General features: G+C 37.9%; 1 protein-coding gene across 1 annotated transcript in view; it reads left to right on the top strand.

Annotated features, from left to right (window-relative positions):
• Positions 1–15,899, top strand: part of opa (odd paired) — a 254,002-nt gene extending 238,103 nt beyond the window's left edge. Inside the window, exon 2 of the mRNA XM_067157726.2 lies at positions 15,358–15,899. Within this exon, the coding sequence (XP_067013827.2) occupies positions 15,358–15,899 (542 nt within the window). The remainder of the gene's footprint in view (positions 1–15,357) is intronic.
• The last annotated feature ends 3,035 nt before the right edge of the window (positions 15,900–18,934 follow it).

The following is an 18,934-nucleotide window of genomic DNA, read 5'->3' on the forward strand; positions in this document are numbered from 1 at the left end:
TTGCTGGTTAGTCCTTTTTTCTTCTCGCAGAACTTCTTCATCATTTCGCTGTGGTGTCTCTTTATCACCTGTGAACTTTTCAGTTTGTTTTTCCCGAGACCCCTTGAATTTATCTATTTTACCTCTAAACATATCTCTATTAAATATTTTTGGACTGATGCAAACTTCCTCCATGTCTTTTCTTGTTTCTTCTACCCATTTTGTAATTGCTTTTAATTTGAGGATGTAGTTAAAGATTTTCTTTCTTAGTCGACTCTCGTTCATGCTTGTTACTGTCCTTATAGATCTTCACTTCTCCTCTTCCTCTATGTACCATCCTTTCTTTATATTCGGGTCCTAAGACCTTTCTGAAGATTTTTCTTTCTTTCTTTTCTAGCTCATCCATCTCCTCTTTCTTATTCAGTATCAATCATTCTGAACTGTATAGTTCCTCTGGCTTTATAACCGCGGCATAGTGTCTGGTCTTTGCTCTGTATTATCATTATTATTGTGCATGCATATATACATTCTCATTTTAGGCAAAGTAATTTTAGGCCCGATTTGGGCAAGGCGCAAGTATAGTCTAGCTGTTCTACAGTAATGTCAGCGAGTTGCATAAACGTTAGGGGTTCTGATTGTTCATATCGCTAATATTCATGCAAATCTCACTGCAGACCTGTTGTGCGGGTAGGAAACACTTGCGCCTTGATAAATAGTTTGCATTCCAACCTGTTAGTGGCTTAAAAATACGTTCCCTACTCATCATGGGTTGTGTCAGCCCTCATAGTGTAACGGTTAACACTATGATCTGCTGTCCTCAGATGACCGGGTTCTACTCCCGGTACTGCCAGAAAATGGTTAAAATGGTACATGCAGCTCACCTCTATTTGGGTCGTGCCTGAAAAGAGCTGCGCTAACTCGGGACGAGCATACGAGTTGTTCTGCCTTTAGCCTCCGTGAATTAACGAAGCGCCTCCATAATCCTATATTTGTAACTAGTTCTGTGGCCTCGTTTAGTTCCAGAACTCTTATCTCATCAGAAACTAAACCTGATCATCATCACCTCGGTCTTTGCTTACCTTCCACGACTGAGTCAATTATTCACCCTATCCTTGTTCATTCGCCTCATAAGACTCCACCAGCGAAGCCGGTTCATGCGGTCCATGACGGCAATTGAAGACCAAGTAATGCCCACTAGTGATGGGATAATAGAATACTTTTAAGAATAACCTCCATCCGATTATTTAAATAATCAGCTGCCTCTGTGAATCATTGGTAGAGAGTCGGCCTCCGGATCCCAAGATAACGGGTTCAAACCTGGCAGGGGTAGTAGGATTTTTGAAGGGCGGAAAAAGTCCATTCGACACTCCATGTCTTACGATGTCGGCATGTTAAAGATCTCTGGTGACACATTTGATGTTTACCTGACAAAATTCATTAAATCTCAGCCAGAGACGCCCAAGAGAGTTTCGGCTTACTCGGCCTGCCATCTAGTGGGCCTAGAGGAAAATTGACAAGCATACAGCCAGATGGCTGAGGCCATACGATTATTATTTTTATTATTTAAATAATCGAATAAAATAATGGAATGAATTTCAAATATCATTCCGTTCTAGTGATGGCATAATGGAATAGTTTTAATATTCGAATAGCCTCCATCCGATTATTTAAATAATCAAATAAATAATCGAATAAATAATCGGATTATTTGATTCAAGAACTGGAAAAAATCCAAAGAAAAGCAGCTCGATTTGTTCTGGGTGATTTTCGACAAAAGAGTAGCGATACAAAAATGTTGCAAAGTTTGGGCTGGGAAGACTTGGGAGAAGGGAGACGAGCTGCTCGACTAAGTGGTATCTTCCGAGCTGTCAGTGGAGAGATGGCGTGGAATGACATCAGTAGAGAGTTGGCGGTGCGGTTAGGGTTGCGCAGCTGTGAGCTCGTATACGGAAGGTAGTGGGTTCGAATCCCACTGTCGGCAGCTCTGAAGATGATTTTCCGTGGTTTCCCATTTTCACACCAGTCAAATGCTGGGGCTGTACCTTAATTCCCATTCCCATTCTTAGGCCTTTGCTGTCCCATCGTCGCCATAAGACCTATCTGTGTCGGTGCGACGTAAAGCGAATAGCGACATCAGTAGACGAATAAGTTTGAGTAGTGTCTTTAAAAGTAGGAAAGATCAGAATATGAAAATAATTTTGGAATTCAAGGGGACAAATTGGGGCAAATATTCGTTTATAGGAAGGGGAGTTAGGGATTGGAATAACTTACCAAGGGAGATGTTCAATAAATTTCTAATTTCTTTGCAATCATTTAAGAAAAGGGTAGGAAAACAACAGATAGGGAATCTGCCACCTGGGCGATTGCCCTAAATGCAGATCAGTAGTGATTGATTGATTGATTGATTGATTGATTGATTGATTGATTGATTAATAATGGAATGAGTTTCAAAATCATTCAATTGTATCGCATATAATATTCGGATGCGTGATGAATCAATTTGTCGGTTTAATTGTGTCGGATGGATAATCGATTTAAATAAGGGAATAGATGAACTCTTACCTTTCATCAAACGTATCTTTAAATGTTGAAACTAAATGAGTGAATTAGCTGTCTTAATAACATCACTTTTCATTCGGTTATTTCGAAAGCTTTCACTATCGAATTGCCTCATTCATTCGAATGCGGTTCCGAATGAATAATCGAGAATAAGCGAATGGGAAATATAATGTAATAAAATGGAATAATCAAATAAGCGACTAGTTTGTACTCGATTATTCCATCATTAATCTCCACAAAGAACTACTTGAAAGTAGTTGTCAAGGATACATCAGTTTCAGATGACCAGTATCGGTAAAGATGTAATTCAGTCGAATCAGTTCGACATATCATAAGAGGATGTACCAGTTTGACAAGCTCAGCATATCGACGTTGAGGAGACTGTCAAACGCCTATTCTTATAATGTTAAATTTAACAGTTACGTCCCACTTTCTCTGGAACCATCGCAGGCGAGAAAACTATATATATTGATATCTAATACTTTACTGACTTACTCTCTTACTTCCGCCTTTTTAGAAATCAATGTATGGATTTTAAAAATTAAGTTCTTCAATTTTTAAATGAATTTATGTATTTAAAATATTTGATCAAACTGTGTTTGGTATCTCTACTATTCTACATCCATATAAAAACAACAATTCTGTTAATGAGAGGTAAAAATCAAAGAGCCTCAGAGCTCTACCTTAAGTAGTGTCTGAGAAAACGGCAAACATAATGTAATACCTCAGAAACCACACTTGAAAGGGTAATGTCACTTAGAAGACGTGGATGATACCATGCTTCTTGCCACATGAATACCAGACATTTAACTGATATCATAGCAACCAATGCACCCACCTTCTACAGCAAATAGCTCCCGAGATGTCTTGTCTTAACTGAACAAGTGCTCACGAAATCTGAAGAAATGGCTTGTGCAATAACATACATTTTTAAAATCTATAATAAATACTTTTAGTCATCCAAAATCAATGGAAAATATATCGAACTAAAGAGAAAACTTGTCGACATATTTTACCCATACCACCTTTTGTACTCGCATTAAGACTTACGTATGTCATAGTGTAGGAGTGCGTAAACATACATTCCTACAAAGCAGCATGACGAGGTTCAAATTCATTTACGGATAACCATAGGAAAATGAACACAAGATGGACTGTATATTAATATGTGGTTGGGAGGCGTGACCAGTCTTAAGCAACATAATGGATAGGAAGAGGTTTCGTTTCTTCATCGATGATATGTTTCTTCTATAGCCTGTAATAATTCCTTGGTGTTATATACTTGTGAGGCAACACACCTAACCTGGAACTAACAGGCGCCAGGAAATGTTCTCCGCAGTGCCTACCTGCTGCTGAGTGAGGGAGCATCAGCAGTTTAGTTGGCAGCACGCCCTCGCTCGCCGAGAGGGCAAGGTCGACAGGATAGCAGTACAGGGAAGCCCGCGTGTGAGCTGTGGGCTGTCGAAATCGTCAGTGTGCATTGCATTGAGCGAGCATTCAGATAGATTATTGGAATAGTGCAACAGGGTACAAGCGGTAATGTTTACTATTGAAGATAGGTTTTTTCGGTGGAATACGCTTTTCGCGAAAGCGATCAGTTTACAGTAAATGTAAAACTAAAATTTCAGGCGCTGTTTCCGAATTCAAAGTGCCCAAACCGGGATACCGTTCGGGATTTGATAAGTAAATTTCATGTGACCGGCTCAGTTCACGATGCACCGGGAACAGGCAGGCCTAAGGTTTTAACAGACGAAAAATGATTGATGAACTTAAAGTGAATATTACGTGCAGTCCATTACGCAAGACACATTAGTGAAAGTCTTCGACAATATGTGTAGACGTGTTGAAGTCTGTCTTCGAACACAAGCATAACACTTCCAGCAACTGTTATGAATTGTTGTGGTAAGTACAAAGTTTACGGGTTTTTTTATATACAAGCAGCACGTAGGCGCTGCGTAGAACATTGCTGGCGCCCTGTACTATGAATGGAAAGTATAACAGTCTCTTTTTCAACAAATCAGCAATGATACTATTTAAAACAACTATAGCACTAATAGCAACTTATGGGATCCATATAATCTGGGATAAACTTAAAAATAACGGCCTCATAACACTGGAGAAAGTTAAAGCTCGTTATATGAAACGAATTCTGGGCATTGGGAAGACAATGCCATCAAGAATGACCTATGTCTTACTAAAAGGAAACTTTCTTTATAGAAGACATCAGAAAGTAGATACACTTGCCAAACACAAATGTCTGCGAGAACACATTGCAAATTCTCATAGAAAAACGCAGCTATATCTGGAATGACGTTTATTCAACAGATGCCATAATGACGAATGATTGGAAACAAGCAAATTACGAGCTTCGACAGAAATAACGTGATATGCAACATATGGTTTTCATCACAAGTTCTACCAACATAACAGTCCCTTGCCATGCCAACGAGAGGGTCATTGCATCTCTGAACTGGTGTCCTTGCCTCTATGAGAGAACTGACGGTATATCGGTATCTTATTTAATGATGTGGTGCGAATATATAATGAAAGAGGATGATCTATTATATCCCCCAACTTTCTTTTATGAAGTGGCAGGAGGGTCCCGCTCCGATACCTGACAACTTCTCCAGATTTCACGCATCACTTGACATGAATGGCTTCTTCTAATATTTCTATGAAGTTATCAATGTTCTTAATATGTTTTTAAAGGAGTAGTACACTCTGTTCAAGTGTTACATATTCAGTAGCTGTCCGGGAACTATATTATTAATTTGAATACCACTTTTAACACTGTTTAACAAAAGAGGATTTGGTGGACGAAGGGTTTCTACCTAGCAACTTGATGCTTCAACTCGGACAACTATCTTCTGAGATCATTTCTAGTATCGGTCAAAATGTCATGCAGAACCAAAAATTGTGCAATTGGACCTGTGTATTTTTTTCTGAGCTCTTACATCTAATATGATACAGTATATGTCGCCTGTGTTCGTTGCTGTAGGCCAAGTATTGTAGACGTTAGCATTTTCAACTGTTGGAAGGTCACACCAAAAAATCAATTTTTTAAAAAATATCATGTATTCTAATTGGTTGCAAGTATTACTGCCAAGATATTTTTTGAGACTTAGAAATAGTTGGGGGTCATTTTAGTACAAATATAAAAATTCCTGGAAAATGCGGCAGCGCTTTTTTGCATGTTTTTTTAAAGCATCGCCAGGATGGTCAATTTTTCCTTGCTATTGTCATAGGTCTCAGCGTTGGCATCAGAGAAACTATCAGGGCAGATAAGTCCGACGCCGATAGCTTGACTTGAGACATTGGGCCATTAATGTCAAAGGCAAGGAAAAATCCTCCACCATAGCGCTGCTTTGAAAAAACCACGCAAAAAACCGGTGCCGCGTTTTTTCGGGCACAATGCGCAAACGCAGAGCTCGCTTCTTAATTAATTAATTTTTTTGGCTTTACGTCCCACTATCTACTTTTCCGGTTTTCGGAGACGCCAAGGTTTCGGAATTTTGTTTCGCAAGAGTTCTTTTACGTACCGATACATCTGCTCTTCAAACAACATTGGCATCTTTCAAAAATCATATCAAAGAAAGAGCAGCATTAGCAATGAAAGAAATTTGCAAGATTGAACAACCACACTTACGGGATCCATATAATCTGGCATAAACTTAACATTAACGACCTGATAACGATAGAGAAAGTTAAAGTTCGTTATATGAAACGAATCCTGGGTATCGGGAAGACAGCACCGTCAAGACTGACCTATCTCTTACTAAAATGATTTTTTTTTCACAGAAAACGTCAGAGTGCAAATACTTCTGCCAAACCCTAAGGCCTACGAGAACACATTCCAAATTCTCATAGAAAAACGCAGCTATATCTGGAACGAGTTTTATTTAACAGACGCACGGTAACTAGAAAAGAGACGGTAGGTGTCACGAGATGGATGCGCAGTAGACTGGCGTGGTCGTGACGTCACTGTGCTCTCTCTATTATATTGTTTGGTGTCGGTGTTTTCATTCTAAGCAGTGAAGTTCGGTGCATTGCTGTTCGTGTGCGATCTGCACATTCTTTGTTTAATTAATTATTTTCGAAGTTTGCGAATATATTAAAAGTCGTGAACTCATGCGTATCGTTTGGCGTGAGTGAAGTGAATATAAATGTATATGTCGTGTTTGTGTTGTTAAAATGCAGTGCTGTGCAGTTGCAGGCTCTACAAACCAATCTAACAACGCAAAGAAACGGTTCCTCTTACAGTTCTCAAAAGACCCAACTCTGCACAAACAATGGGAAAATTTTTGTAAAATGAAATATGTTTTTAAATTCTAAAATCGCTCGTTAATGACACGAAGATTGTCTGTCCCCTGATTTTGAAAAAGATTTACAATATGAACTGTTAGGCACTTGCTTGCTAAAAACAGGAACAGTTCCTTCCCCTTAAACCTGAAAGAAAGATGTATGTAACAAAGGCTTTTCAGTCTGTCAAACACACAGCAAATACAATGTAAATTATAACACTATAAACATACCTGTAAAATACACACTAACGTACAAAGAATGACATGTTTCGTTCTACAAGAACATTCTCAGATTCTATCAAATCACTTAAAAACAAGCTTATATATAAAGTATTTTTTATTCTTATTTTTGTCATTACTGTTCCATATTATCACTAATCTCTATCATTGAGAAGTTTACGCTACGTAAACAACACTGTACATATATAAGCTTGTTTTTAAGTGATTTGATAGAATCTGAGGATGTTCTTGTAGAACGAAACATGTCATTCTTTGTATGTTAGTGTGTATTTTACAGGTATGTTTATAGTGTTATAATTTACATTGTATTTGCTGTGTGGTTGACAGACTGAAAAGCCTTTGTTACATTTAACTAAAGTCAACACTGGAAAACATGGCTTCATTCTTAACAAACTGAAAGAAAGAACATTTAATTCTGAATAATTCTATATCTATACGACGGGTGTGCTCCAATTCACTCCTGAAGTATGGCGCAAAGTTATTCACTGTACACATAATTGCCATCGATGTCAGATTCTTCACGGTCCGATGCATAGTGGACAGCTGTGACTGTGCGAAAATCTTCAGGGGTGAAATTGTCACTTCCCACATAATGGGAATCACTTTCGACAAGAAAAGACACTACTACTGTCTAAATCATCTGAAAATTCGAGGATGTCGGAATCATTCGGCCTTGAACATGGCCCAGCCTTGACGCAAGCACGTGCAACAACGCAGTAATAAGAAGATGTATAATTATAGTTCGGGAAGTCAGCGAACGCACTATATATCAAAGAAGCGAAATAAAATATAAACCAAACTGATAGCATGATAAAATATGTTGTGCTATGTTTCCATTGCATCGATTGTTGTTTCATTTAATGGTTCATGGTAATGGAGTCATGTCTCATCTCGTTGGCTGAACGGTCAGCGTGCTGGCCTTCGGTTCAGAGGGTCCCGGGTTCGATTCCCGGCCGGGTCGGGGATTTTAACCTTAATTGGTTAATTCCAATGGCACGGGAGCTGGGTGTATGTGTTGTCTTCATCATCATTTCATCCTCATCACGACGCGCAGGTCACCTACGGGTGTCAAATAGAAAGACCTGCACCTGGCGAGCCGGACCCGTCCTGGGATATCCCGGCACTAAAAGCCATACGCCATTTCATTTACCAGCCACACATCTAGCCATGAAGTCGGCTGGATCTTGATCCTGTCTGTTAGGTCATCAACCCAGAGGCTGGTTGGATCCTCAAATAGCATCACTAAAGGTTATGCGGTTATAAGGAAACCCCAAAAACTAATGGCAGCACCAAAATGAGGCGTACTAGGCAAGAAGAGTGAGCGAGTTGGCCGTGTGCGTAGAGGCGCGCGGCTGTGAGCTTGCATCCGGGAGATAGTAGGTTCGAATCCCACTATCGGCAGCCCTGAAAATGATTTTCCGTGGTTTCCCATTTTCACACCAGGCAAATGCTGGGGCTGTACCTTAATTAAGGCCACGGACGCTTCCTTCCAACTTCTAGGCCTTTCCTATCCCATCGTCGCCATAAGACCTATCTGTGTCGGTGCGACGTAAAGCCCCTAGCAAAAAAAAAGAGTGAGGTAGTTTGCCATTGCTTTCCTCACTGGGTCAGAAAGTACTATTGCAGCACGACTGACCCTATGAGCAGCACCGTTCATAACACTCAGATGCACTAGTTGTGCTCTGAATGTCATTACTCAGCACTACCCATACCGCAGCAGCTTCCGTATTGTCACAGCCATGGATGTTGACTGGGACTTGGGTGGAAACTACACTTTACTCTGGCCTGTGCCAAGAGAAGGAAGCAAACGTACTGTATCCATGAAGAAATGACAGCAGGCACAGGATCTTGATCATCTAAAGAAAATTGCAAAAGTTCTCTGTACACGTCCACACGCCTCTGCTCTTCGTCTGCAGACAAGAGTCTAGGCACCCACGATCAGCTGCAGGGTGCTTCGGCTAATTCCCGTGACTTCCTTCATTTCCGTAAATGTGTTGCATTTGTTTTCTTGGATGGCCTGTTCAACCCGGTCTGGTGTTGACACTGTCACATTCCTTCCAGAACTGGTTCCCTTGTCTACCGATGTGCGCCCTGTTTACCAACCTTCCACCCAATTGTAAACTGTGTTCCGTGACGGCGCATGTTCTCCACTGACTGCCACCAAGCGCCGATGAATTTCTGCAGTGGTCACGCCTTCTTTCCATAGGAACCAAGTCGTATAGCGCTGTCCCTGACAGTTGCTCTCCATGTTGTCTGCTCCTACGCTAACAGTGTTGTTATGAAATGGCTACGACGACTGCATTTGTTGGCCCCTGTGCGTGTGCTGCTACCAAACGGTGGAACAAGACACTAGTTACACGTCACCACCTTGAACAGTGAAATCTGAACCATACCCGGACGTACAAAAAATAAAACATAAAACCATATAGTACGCCCCTCGTAATTAGGGCCCTGGTGTTTATGACCTGTTTATATTTTTTCTTTATATTCTTTGCATAGAAAATACGGTCACTAATATTATGCAACTTTCACGGGGTCATATAAAGTCAAATTTTGGCTTTTTTAACGGTTTTAAAAAATCATTTTCCGATAATTTTTCATATTGCACTCATATTTTCCCGTGAATTTTCGTTGTTTTGTTGTATTTTTAATTCCATTTTCGCATACTTGCTTGCAGTCGTCTCAAAGGCGGACTTTTCACATCTCCTAATAGTTGTCTGTAATTTCTTACAATTATCTTCCTAAGAAGTATATTGGCTACGCATGCGTAGAAAGCGATAGAAAGGTGAGCCCCAATTGAAATCTGATGATTTGACGTATTTAAAAAACATGCCCTACTAACATCGTGCAATGCTGAGCGGTCTTTTTCCCTTTACGGTCAGTGTTTCGTGAAAATAGAAGATCGTTCCTATTTGAAAACTGTAAAATGTACGTAATTTGCTATTGTAATTCTTTCTGATTGCCCATCAAAATGTGGCATTTATTTCATCCTGTACTGAGTCGAGAAGTACCTTTGGATTGAGTACCGTAATTAAATGAATTCAAAGTATAATAGTAATATTATTACTTATTTATTATTATTGTAATTTAAACAGCGTCAAGATTTCAAGAATATTACCTAAAAATGTTGAAGTCATATTTATTGTCATTTTAATACTATTTTAGGTCATAGATGCTTACACATTTCTAACATTTTTAGATCATAAACATCCGAGCCACAATTATAACGTATATAACATAAGACATAATATAACATGGAACCCTTAAGAGAAGAGGGAGGCACCTAAAGAATTCGGCACAAAGATAAGCTGTACAAACATCAAAAAGACGTGGTTGGTTGTACAAGAAAAAGGTGCCTGCTCTTCTATGGGCATCTAACCCGCATGAGCCTCTGCAGACTTACCAAGAGGATCTTCGCTGTGGCAGGTAGAGGGAAGGCATCCCGGAACAAGTGGATCTCTTCCGTCAAGTCGGATCTGGAACATCTTGGGATCCCGCATGAGTCCATACAAGACCGCCCACAGTTTCATCAAGCCATCCAGCGGGGAATTTTTTCAACGTTACTTACGAGTAGGAAGAACACAGGAACCACCAGATCAATCTGGACGGAGGAAAGAAAGCTGGCTCACAGGCAGAAAATGAAGGAATACCGGAATAGGAGAAAACAGAAGGCCCAAGTGACGTGAATATACGAGTGCCGTGGTCCTCAGTAGGCCGAAACGACAAAGAATAAGAATCTATAATATTTATGTAGGACAACAATGATGGTGCGTATTTCCCTATTTACAAATCGCACATTTCGTACAATTTTATAAAATCATTTTTTAAGGAATCGATCAGGAAATTCATTGTAAAATTTCATTTAAAATGTATGTCTTTTTTTACAGTTTACGGATCATTTTACTGGATTTTTGTCGTTATTTTATAGATGATTTCTAAACATTTCTAGGTCATCAAACTCCCGGCCCTGGTGATGAGAAATGGACAACTGGTGCAAAGTGCTAGATACAGCGAGCTAATCGATCAAATGAAAATTGAATAAACGTTAAAATGTACAATAAAACGTATCGCGGTTGATTAGCGAGTAATAAACACCTGGGATTTTAATGCAAATGCCTATTTCTTTTTGCTTAAGAAATAATATGAAAATTTAATAAAGTATGTTGACGTTGCATGATGTACCCCTTACATTCATAGAGTTTTCTAGTGTTCTAAAATGCCTATTTGGACCTTTAGAGCCTATTTTACTGTTTTAATGGCTAAAACGCCTATATTGTACATTGAAAATAAACTTTAACATCTGTTATTTTTACAATAATATAATGTACATCTCTGAATACCGAGCTCGATAGCTGCAGTCGCTTAAGTGCGGCCAGTATCCAGTATTCGGGAGATAGTAGGTTCGAACCCCACTATCGGCAGCCCTGAAGATGGTTTTCCGTGGTTTCCCATTTTCACACCAGGCAAATGCTGGGGCTGTACCTTAATTACGGCCACGGCCACTTCCTTCCCACTCCTAGCCCTTCCCTGTCCCATCGTCGCCATAAGACCTATCTGTGTCAGTGCGACGTAAAGCAACTAGCAAAAAAAAAAAAAAAAAAAAAAAAAAAAAAACATCTCTGAATGAAAAGCAGAACAGTAGAGGTTGGGTTTTAGGTGATAGAGTAAGCGAGAAGTGGGCTAGTCTAGTGCGGAAGAATGAGGTAATGGATGGGGAAAAGGTAGACTTAGGTAGTGAAATTGAACTGAAAAATGTAAGTAGATTTTCCTATGTCCCTCTTAACATCTGTGAGTGTGGAGCATTGTTTTTCAGCTTTCAAATATCTTTTACAAACAAAAGACACAGCCTGACTGTGGAAAATTTAGAAAAGATTATTGTTATATAGTGTAAAGCAAACTACGAATGAAGGAATGTTCCTCACAAATAAATAAACACATAATCCGTTCGCGTTTATACAGTTATGAGATGCCCACAGTGGTGTAATTGTGTTCATTGATTTTAGTATTAAGGTTTTAGTTCACTACTGATTATAATTTTTTGTATAATCGTTAGGTGTTTTTGATAAATGTATTTCGAATTGTCTTAATTTTGTAGTTCTGTTAAGAAAATGTATAGCGCGTTTCTAAAAGTTAAAAAAAAATTACTTTACACTTTAAGTGTATATTGTAATATTTTAAAGTCTAATTTCTTTCTATTTACACACTTTAAAACGTTTTAAGTGCCTATTTTTCCTTTTAGAAACCTATTTTAGGTGCCTAAAGCTAACATTTTAGAGCATAAAATCCCAGGTCTAGTAATAAATAATATCGGCTTGTAAGTTCCCGCGAATAGCACATGGTCCTTGAGGAGTGTTCTATCTAGTTCTACTGTGACCTGGGCGGTCTCTTTGCAAGTACTGTATTTCTTTCTCATCTGATACGATGCTTACCAATAAGGTTGTCGGAGGGGGCACCAGACTATACCGGCCCTCTATCACATAATAGGATCATAATGGAAGATGACGTAGCAATTTGTGATTGGCTGTTAGGCTGCTAACAAGCTCGGCGCATGCTCCCCATCACTCCCTTAGAAAGTGCAAGGTAATCGGTAAAGAGAAGACATCTGTGAGGCTATACATGATCGGGCGTGTCTGGGGAAGGATTTTTCATCTTGAACACAATCCTCTCTTACGTCTTAGACTTGGTGATTTATTTATTTATTTATTTATTTATTTATTTATTTATTTATTTATTTATTTATTTATTTATTTATTTATTTATTTATTTATTTATTCTCCCAGAACTTCTTCATCATTTTGCTGTGGTTTCTCTTCCTTTCCTCTGAACGCATGTTCTTGGACTTTTCATTTTGCTCCTCCTTGAGCTCCGTGGGTTTATCAATTTTAGATCGAAATATATCTCTATTAAGGATTTCTTTTAGACTGATACCAACTTCCTTCATGTATTCTCTTATTTCTTCTACCCATTTATTAGTTGCTTTTAATTCGATTATGTAGTTAAAGATTTCTTTGCTTGTCGACTCTCGTGCCCATACAACTTCAGTGTCCTCTTACGTATAGTGTCTGTGATCTTCTCTGTCTGTCTGTCTTTATAGATCTTCATTTCTTCTCTTCCTCCATGTACCATCCTTTCTTTTTTCGGGTCCTAAGGTCGTTCTCAAGATTTTTCTTTCTTTCTTCTCTAACTCATCCATTTCCCTTTTTTATTCAGTATCAGACATTCTGAAATAAAAAAGTCCCTCTGGCTTTATAACCATGGTATAGTGGCTGCTGTTTGCTCTGTAAGACATTGTTCCTTTATTGCATTTATTCTGTACTAATTTATTGGCTAACTCCATCTTATAATACCAATTTAATGGTCCGTTATTGGACATTATAAATTTTCCAGCTAACTCATTCTTGGTTGCCTGCGTTTCGCCCCTATGTGCTAAGTTGGGCTCATCAGTTGGTACCTAGCACACCCACCAAGACGCAAGGCTAGTGCATACCGTGGAGGCCACTGCATAGGCTACTTGAAGCCACCGGCAGTGCCAATGCACTATGAGAGACTATGTCTCACTTCCAAAAATTGATGCCTGCTTGGACATCAGATGATATAGATGTTGATGGGAATCAACAAGAATGAGTTAGCTGGAAAATTTATAATGTCCAATAACGGACCATTAAATTGGTATTATAAATTTACTCATTCAGGACAAATATGGCATATTCCCTGTGGGAATCAACATCTATATTATAACTCCACTTTCCAGCCCTTCCCTTATTCGCTTCTTTATCAAACCCATTCGGCTGGATCCATTCGCCAATATGTTTAAATTTATCTGACCTCTTGACTTACTCATACATTGTTTCCAGAGTTATTTATTTATTTATTTATTTATTTATTTATTTATTTATTTATTTATTTATTTATTCTTTTCTCATTTTTATGGGTTATCCTAGGACCAGTAAAATAACCCACTGCATTCATTTCGGTTTGTTTCCTTCTTCCTTTATTGCTTTCCAATAGTTCTTCATTATTTTACTGTGGGTTTTACCTCCTCTTCTACCCAGATATTATTCCATTCCTTCTTTTCTTTTTCCTGGAAAACCTCGAAATTTTGTACCAATCTCCTAAAAGTTGTTCTGTCCTGTATTTAATCTGCTGTTATTCCCATCTTTATCTTCGGAATTTTGAAGATCCACTGATGATAACCGGTTATGGATTAAATTATTTTAATTTGTGTTGATATGAACGATTTTTAATTTTAGTAAGTGTATTAAGCCATCATCGCTGTAATATTTCTTACCAGACATTAGGGGTCCCAATACTACGAAAAGCGTAAAATTAAGCGATTTACTCAGTTGTGCCCGGAAGTTGAAGGGCTAAAGGACCCGGAGAGATTTAAAATTGTGAGTCTTAGATAACTCTATCAAACAAACAAAAAATCACTTCTGGCCTAAATGCAGTTCTGGAAAACGCAGCCTAAAATCCCTTGTTCTTTACTCGTTCCCTTTTTGATTCAAATCTTAGCCCAATTAATTTACAGGATTCTTTCTGTAATGTGTTCCTTGGTTCAATACCTTGAGACGTTTTTTGATTTGTTTAAAAAATATCCACACGGGATGTAGTTATAAGGGTTTAAGTGAAAAACTGCATTGACTCACACTATCACTCGTAGTGGTAGAAAAAGACAAACTCCTATTCTAATCGACCGGATAACGATGATTAAGAAAATGATTGTAATTTTTAGGAATATATAAAGAATATATTCATATACTTTATTGTATTTTATTTACCTAAACTTCATAGTTTATATTCCTTAGGATGTTCCGCATTGAGTTGTTTGCCTCAAGGGATAGAACTGTCGATTTTTATGATGATTATGGCTCATACTAATTGTTGTCAATTATTATTGTACATGGTGAAAGTAATAATATATAATAATATATTTAATTAAAGAGAAGACATCTGTGAGGCTATACATGATCGGGCGTGTCTGGGGAAGGATTTTTCATCGTGAACATAATCCTCTCTTACGTCTTAGACTTGGTGACTTATTTATTTATTTATTTATTTATTTATTTATTTATTTATTTATTTATTTATTTATTTATTTATTTATTTATTGATTTAATTATTATTCTCTCTTCGATAAATATATATATATATATAGTGATGCAATATCATTCGCTAATAATCAGCTCCTTCTTGTGACTCATGCATTTTAGGAAATCGCAATTCAATTGTGTTTTATTTTACTGTGAAACTAACAAGTTCTCTCTTTTGTCTGTTGCAGGCGAGAAGCCGTTCAAGTGTGAGTTCGAAGGCTGTGATCGCAGGTTCGCCAACAGTTCGGATCGTAAGAAACATTCGCATGTGCACACGTCGGACAAGCCTTACAACTGCCGCGTGGCGGGCTGCGATAAGTCCTACACGCACCCGTCATCCCTGCGGAAACATATGAAGGTTCATGGAGGTGGTGGGGGCGGCAGCGGGAGCAGTACGAGCGGCGGTAAGAGTCCACCCCCAGGGTACGACAGTGATGGCGAGGACACCAATAGCTCTTCAGCGGGATCGGTCACCGGTGCGGGGGCGGCATCGCCGGAACAGACCTCGATACTACATTCTCAACAACAACAGCAGCAGCAACAGCAACAAGGTACAACGAACCTTTCCGAGTGGTATGTGTGTCAAAGTGCGGCCGGTATGCCCACACCGCCGAGCAACGAACACTCGCCTGTGAACCATCTGAACCACCTGAACCATTTGAACCATCTCAACCATCACCACATGATGCATCATCACCACCATCACACAGGAGCCGCCACTGCCTACTGAGACATCCCCCCCGCGCCGCCGCTCCTACCTTGGAGACTGTGACCTCGTCTACGCCTTGTCACGTGATAGTGAATGTCTGAGAGTGTATGTGTTTGTGAGTGCAAACGTTTTGTTTTGTTTTGTTTAGTTGTGTGAAGAAATTGTCCCGTATCCAGCAAAATGTTTGAATGTCTTCAGTGCGGTACTATAGGTACAGATTTGGACTTGTGTAAGTTGCTTTAAAGCACATTTTATATGAAGTTTTGCTGTGCAAATATTAAGGAAATTTTCCAGTCGAAGCCACTGGTGAGGCAGTACATCCCTCTTAACTTCGTCATAGTGATCAAACTCTAATAAAATCAGCTTTTTGATTAAAATCAAGAATATTCATTCAAAATTTAGTACTAATTCATTAGTTTTCAGCATAAAAATGTTTTCGATTACATCGCAAAAAGAAAGTAGAACAATTATCATTCGTCTGGATAAAGAATACCGAAATGTATATGAAACAATGGCAACCTTTACATAAGGTACTTAAGCAACACGGAAAATATACCAATGATAGATCTCTAAAAGAAAATCAGATTTAAATGTGAGATAAAATAATATGAACTTTCAGAGGGATTTACTGGCCCTAACAAAATAAGATTGTTGTTGGGTGTAGAGAGAATCCTGTAGAAACCTCCAAGTGTGTGTATTTGTGGTCTGAACACGGTGTAAGTTATGTCTCTCAGAGGATGCTGAAGAAAATATCAGTTCTACATTTGTAAGCCTTTTCATGGAATCGTATCTAAAGCAAAATACCATATAAAAATCAGTCATACATTCAGTAACATAACGATGGGTCATGCTAATTTGAAATATTCCAGTATTTTACAATCTTTGGTTTTTTGAACGAGGAAGGAATATAAAGTGTAATTTTTGTCTAATTATCCTTCAAATCGTGTGCAATATTACAAGTTCCTTCTTAAGTTACATAGTACAAAATCTCTTTGTATAATTTTGATCAGTTCCCTTTAATTCACAACGAATACTTCCCTATTGTTTGCTTCTTTCTTAATACATTGTTTCATACTTTGTATATAAACAGACAAAATTTGTGATCACATTCTTATAACAATTTGTTTGCAACATTTCGTCTTAATTACCTAATGGAATATCAAAAGTAGTTTTCAGATTAGTACTACTCCCAAATTACTGACAGTATGACTCATTTTATGAGAATCATTTTTCCAAATTATATTCTAAGTTATAGTTTTAGATTTTGTATCAACTCGGACAAATAATCAATCAGAATTTATTTATTTGTCAGCCTTACATTTAATTTTTAATTATTGTTATTCATTGTGTGTGAATGATTTGCACAGAATGCTAATAGTTTTCGTTGTTTTGAAATATATTACTTTAGCTGGCTCTTAGACATCTTCTGATTATTAAGAAAAGTTTAAATGTTGAAAAAGTTTACATGTCATTGCCATCAACATGCATCAGTGTCTTTCTACAAGATTTTCTTTGCTTTATGAGAATGTAAAATCTGATTAAACACACATCTATGTTCCTTATAATTGAACTTGAGTTCAACGTAAAAGACTAGTTCAATTTTGTTTTGAAAGCACCTGTTAGCTGTCTTCACATATATGCGTTCTTTGTACTTTTTTTTCTTTACTTCATTTAGTTGTACTTGATTATATTATTTATATTGACATATTCTGATTATTTTTTTCTTAGCAACATGAAATGTTATAAAGCATTTCTTACTCACAGAGCTCATACAGAGTGAAAGTTATTCTTTAGTTCATTCAAAAATGATGATTAAGTTGCAGTTGTATGTGTCTGAATTTTGCATGTGTTACCTAACTTTCCCGTTATAAGTTAGACCCTCAAGAATGGATTTCTCTTCCATATTAGACCCATTTGTCTGAGGAGGTTCCGAACTGAGTGAAAGTTATTCTATTTTATCAAGAGTTTTCCGTTTGCTTTCATTTGAGATAATACAAAAACCTTGGTAAATATAGAATTTGGGAAGAAAAACAGGAGGAAATGTTTTGGATAATAATTTCTACATAAAGAATGAGAGTTCAATTCCACTCATACAGTTTCACCCTGCAATTGAATTGTTTTTAAAAAATTAGGGGAACTTGGAATTATAATATACGCACCAATGCTTTCACCAAGTTTCAAGACATTTTGTATTACAAGGAGTACTTTTTTATCCATAAAATATGTTGTATAACAGGTATTTGTACCACACTGAAAAATAAGATGGTGGAAATATCTGTACCTTAAAGGATGGAATCGTGTATTCTAAAGATATCTGCAAGGATATAACACTTCTTGAATCTGGACCTAACTTTTTCAATCATTTCTGAAACGGATAGAAGACGTTCAGAATACATTGGTGATAGAGGAGGTACTGAGGTACAACGTGGCAAAAAAAGATCAAGATTTATTTTTCTGTGGACTTAATGGATTGTTCAAATATTACGATCGAATGTTTTTAATAACAATACAAAAACCTACAGAAGGATTGTAGGCCCTTCAAGCTTTCTTTACGATATTAGATATGTTAAATAATTGCAATTAGGGGAAAGATTATTTTCTCGGGAGTGTGTTGGAAATTTGAAATACAAGTCAATTTTACATTTTTAAATCAAATTGACGAATTCAGTTTCAAACATGAGGACTCACTTTCCGTGCATGCCACAAGTTTTACACTGTATTGATTTTACGACAGCATTACAAAGATTTGGATATTCGCTCTCGAGTTGAATGTGGCATAATAAACAGTATTCGATTTTGTGTATTTTTCTTTTTGTGAGTGTGTATAGCAATGGATGATGAATCAGTTTTCTCAAACATCCATTTCTGCACCACCAAGCGTGGAAAAAAAAGGAAAGCAAAATAAAAGGGAGAAAAGGAGAGAGAGAAGGGGAAATTCCTTTTCAGAAAGTGAATCCATTAATCATGTTGAAGTCTTGTGATTTCTGTCTTGGTTTCTTCTTAGTTCCCTCCCCACCACACTCTCTCGCACTGTGGAGCGTGACTTTGACCAAACA

This window comes from Anabrus simplex, chromosome 14 (genome assembly GCF_040414725.1).
Source record: "Anabrus simplex isolate iqAnaSimp1 chromosome 14, ASM4041472v1, whole genome shotgun sequence".
Lineage (NCBI taxonomy): Eukaryota > Metazoa > Arthropoda > Insecta > Orthoptera > Tettigoniidae > Anabrus > Anabrus simplex.